The 2,888-nt window shown below is 46.9% G+C and overlaps 1 protein-coding gene across 1 annotated transcript; it reads left to right on the top strand.

Annotated features, from left to right (window-relative positions):
- The first annotated feature begins 1,012 nt into the window (after positions 1–1,012).
- On the top strand, positions 1,013–1,881 carry LOC109776270 (uncharacterized). The gene has a single exon (XM_020334925.4). It carries the CDS (start codon positions 1,280–1,282, stop codon positions 1,607–1,609), a length of 330 nt encoding a protein of 109 aa, XP_020190514.1. The 5' UTR covers positions 1,013–1,279; the 3' UTR covers positions 1,610–1,881.
- The last annotated feature ends 1,007 nt before the right edge of the window (positions 1,882–2,888 follow it).

Raw genomic sequence — 2,888 nt, 5'->3', positions numbered from 1 at the left:
CAAATGGAATGAAACTTGACAGGTGGTCTACCGGTGGTGTACCAAGGCCACTTGATAAACCTCGGTCCATTCCGAGAACGTTTAACACCCGCTCACGAAAAGAGACAAGAGGGATGCGCCGGTGCATGTGGGAGTGTCGGATTGCAAAACGGACAACGGGGAAAATGCTCGGACGCATGAGACGAACACGTATGCAAATGAGATGCACATGATGACATGATATGCAATGCATGACATGAACAAAATGCAAAACGAAAGACAAAACTCGACCACGAAGGGAATATCATAACACATAGCCGAAAATGGTAAGAGTTGAAGTTACAAATATGGAAAGTTACATCCGGGGTGTTACAGGAGGGTTCTGGGCAGCGTAGGGATCCGACGATTGTGTCTTGACGGCAAGTGGGGCGACGAAAGTCGGGCAAGCCCTGGGCGGTGTTCGAGGTAGGTGCGGCGGAGGAGTCGGGGTTCTCTAGTGGAGGTAGAGAGCAGAGGAGGAGGGGTGGAGTGTGGGACGGGAAAGGGGTTCCGATAAGTTTTCTACATGGGACCGGACTGTTCGATCCGACATGAAGGACAGTTCAAACTACCCTATTTCTTCCCTCAATTTGAGGCGGGACTGGGAATACCGGACAGTCCGGACTATCCAGAGCTCATTGGATGATATTTTCAGAGCCCATTAGATGATATTTCCGGACCGAACAAATAGGACGAAAGGGGGAGTCCGTTAGAGATGTCCTAAGTAAATGAAATCTTGCAAGTAATTTAGAGAATCGTCTACAAATCTTCGCCTACTTACATGATCCAGATAGTAAAACAGTTGCAGAGGAAAAATCCTGTGCGTAGCTTCGAATTCGTTTCGTAGCATGGAAGAGGAAAAGGGAACCGGCAAGCCGCCAAGCAGCTTGCAGCGCACACGAAACCGCAATCGAAACGCCTAAGCATAGAAGAGTAGCCGACGGATGCAGACCAAGCAGGCAAGCAAAGGTAACGAGGCGGGCACGCCTTCCCTTCCCCGCCTCCGCTACCCTCCAAACTGCCAAGCGAAACTATCCCAACACCCACCTTCCTACAAGGCTACAACCCGTGAAAAAATCCTACAAATCGACGCACCCCGTCCACAAAAACAACAGATTGGCACAACCTCTCGTCCACACACCCATCCAAATCTCTTCTTCTTCCACTCCTAACAGCACCAGCAAAGCCAAGAAGTACAGCTCCTCCTTCCACTCCTACTTCGCCGTTTCCGGGAGATTCTTGGATTGGTTTTTCGGCAAAGATGGTTTCGCCCGTCGTGATCGCGTCGGCGGGGCTCGGGATGCTGGCGGGCGTGGCGATGGCGAGCCGGGGATCGGGCGACGGGCTGCCGGCGGCGTCCAGGTGGGACGCGCGGCCCCGTTGCTCCACGTGCAGCGGCACCGGCCGGGAGGAGTGCCTCTGCAGCCGTTGGTCCGACGGCGACGTCGGCTGCGGGACGTGCTCTGGGTCCGGCCGCAAGCGCTGCCGCAGCTGCGGAGGCTCTGGCACCGGCCGGCCGCTCCCGGCCCGACTCATCGTCCAGGAGCAGAAGCTGCCGACCGCGCCAGGGCGACGCGGAGACTACAACTGATATTCATCGGTTTCCCCGAGGAAATCGTAAGTGTAATTAAGCAGAACATAGCACAACAGTATATGCAACGTGTCCATTCCTGTGTATGTTATACGCTGTATCCTGCACGTACTACTAGTTAAGTACTCCTCTGTAAAGAAATATGAGACTTTTTTAGATGATTACTCCTTGAGACCGTAGACTTGACAGTAATAAGGACAAAAGCAAGCATCAAACAGTTTCAGGGATCCTTTGATTCAAAGCAATCTTGCAGAATTTTTGGACGATTTAAATACTTAGGAACCTTTTTGTGCTATTAGTTTGATTCACATGATTGAAATCCTTCAGAATTTCCGTAAGATTTATTTGTATTCTATATTTGAGAGGAAAATACCCATCCACTCAAACCTCTTCATAAAGCTTCATTGCTTTTCCTATGCTATCAGGCATATCAAACACTCCTTCATCCTACTTCTTGTAGTTCTTCTAACTCTGTAGGATTCAAGAGGGCATGACACTCTAATCTTACATTTTTTTTCTATTCATGATTTCTTAAGAATCATGTGAATTAAAGAGGCCCTTAACTATTTTATTTTATGAGAAGTAGTCAAGGGATTAAAGAACATTATGATACTAAATACATGTTACATGTTTTAAAACTTTCATTTTAAGCCAAATCATGTACACGCCACGTGCAACTTGCATTTATAGTTTGGAAAATGTGGATGATTATTGACCCACGATGCATTTTCTATTGAAGTGAATTCTACTTTTTACCCTCTAGTTGTACCTTTGTGACACATATTACCCCATTTAGTGGAACTTCCATCGAAATATCAGATTTTAGAGACTTTAAACACGGGTTTACCGTAGTTTTGCATTTTGCGTGTTTATGTTAGATAGGACCGACATGTTACGTCAATGATTCGCAAAAAGTTGTGTAAAGAACGGAGGGCATCATTGGCGATCATGTCCGGACTTCTCTTGCCTATCTGTTGCATTCCTCGTTGTCGTCCACATATTTTTGGACCCCAGGCGTCACCTCACACCTTGCCTAATGGACACACATCAGAAAACAAGGGTCCAAAGCTTCTAAAAGAGGTGTTCTAGAAGAATTTCCACTCGATGGGGTAATTAGTGTCACAAATGCATATCTAGGGGTAAAATGTGGAATTCACTCTTTCTATCGAGACAAATGCGATTTCCGTATTTCAATTTATCACGTATATCTTTCATCCCTCAACTAATATTTGGTGTGATTCTATTTTAAACTGCCAATACTAGGTAGCTTTGTGTAATG

The sequence above is a fragment of the Aegilops tauschii genome, chromosome 6 (assembly GCF_002575655.3).
Source record: "Aegilops tauschii subsp. strangulata cultivar AL8/78 chromosome 6, Aet v6.0, whole genome shotgun sequence".
In the NCBI taxonomy this organism is placed as follows: Eukaryota; Viridiplantae; Streptophyta; class Magnoliopsida; order Poales; family Poaceae; genus Aegilops; species Aegilops tauschii.
Note: the sequence above shows the minus strand (reverse complement) of the source record. Positions and strands in the feature narration are given on the sequence as shown.

What these genes read in the sequence shown, in the direction of transcription:
- LOC109776270 (XM_020334925.4), top strand. Translation starts at nt 1,280, where the DNA reads ATGGTTTCGCCCGTCGTGATCGCGTCGGCGGGGCTCGGGATGCTGGCG.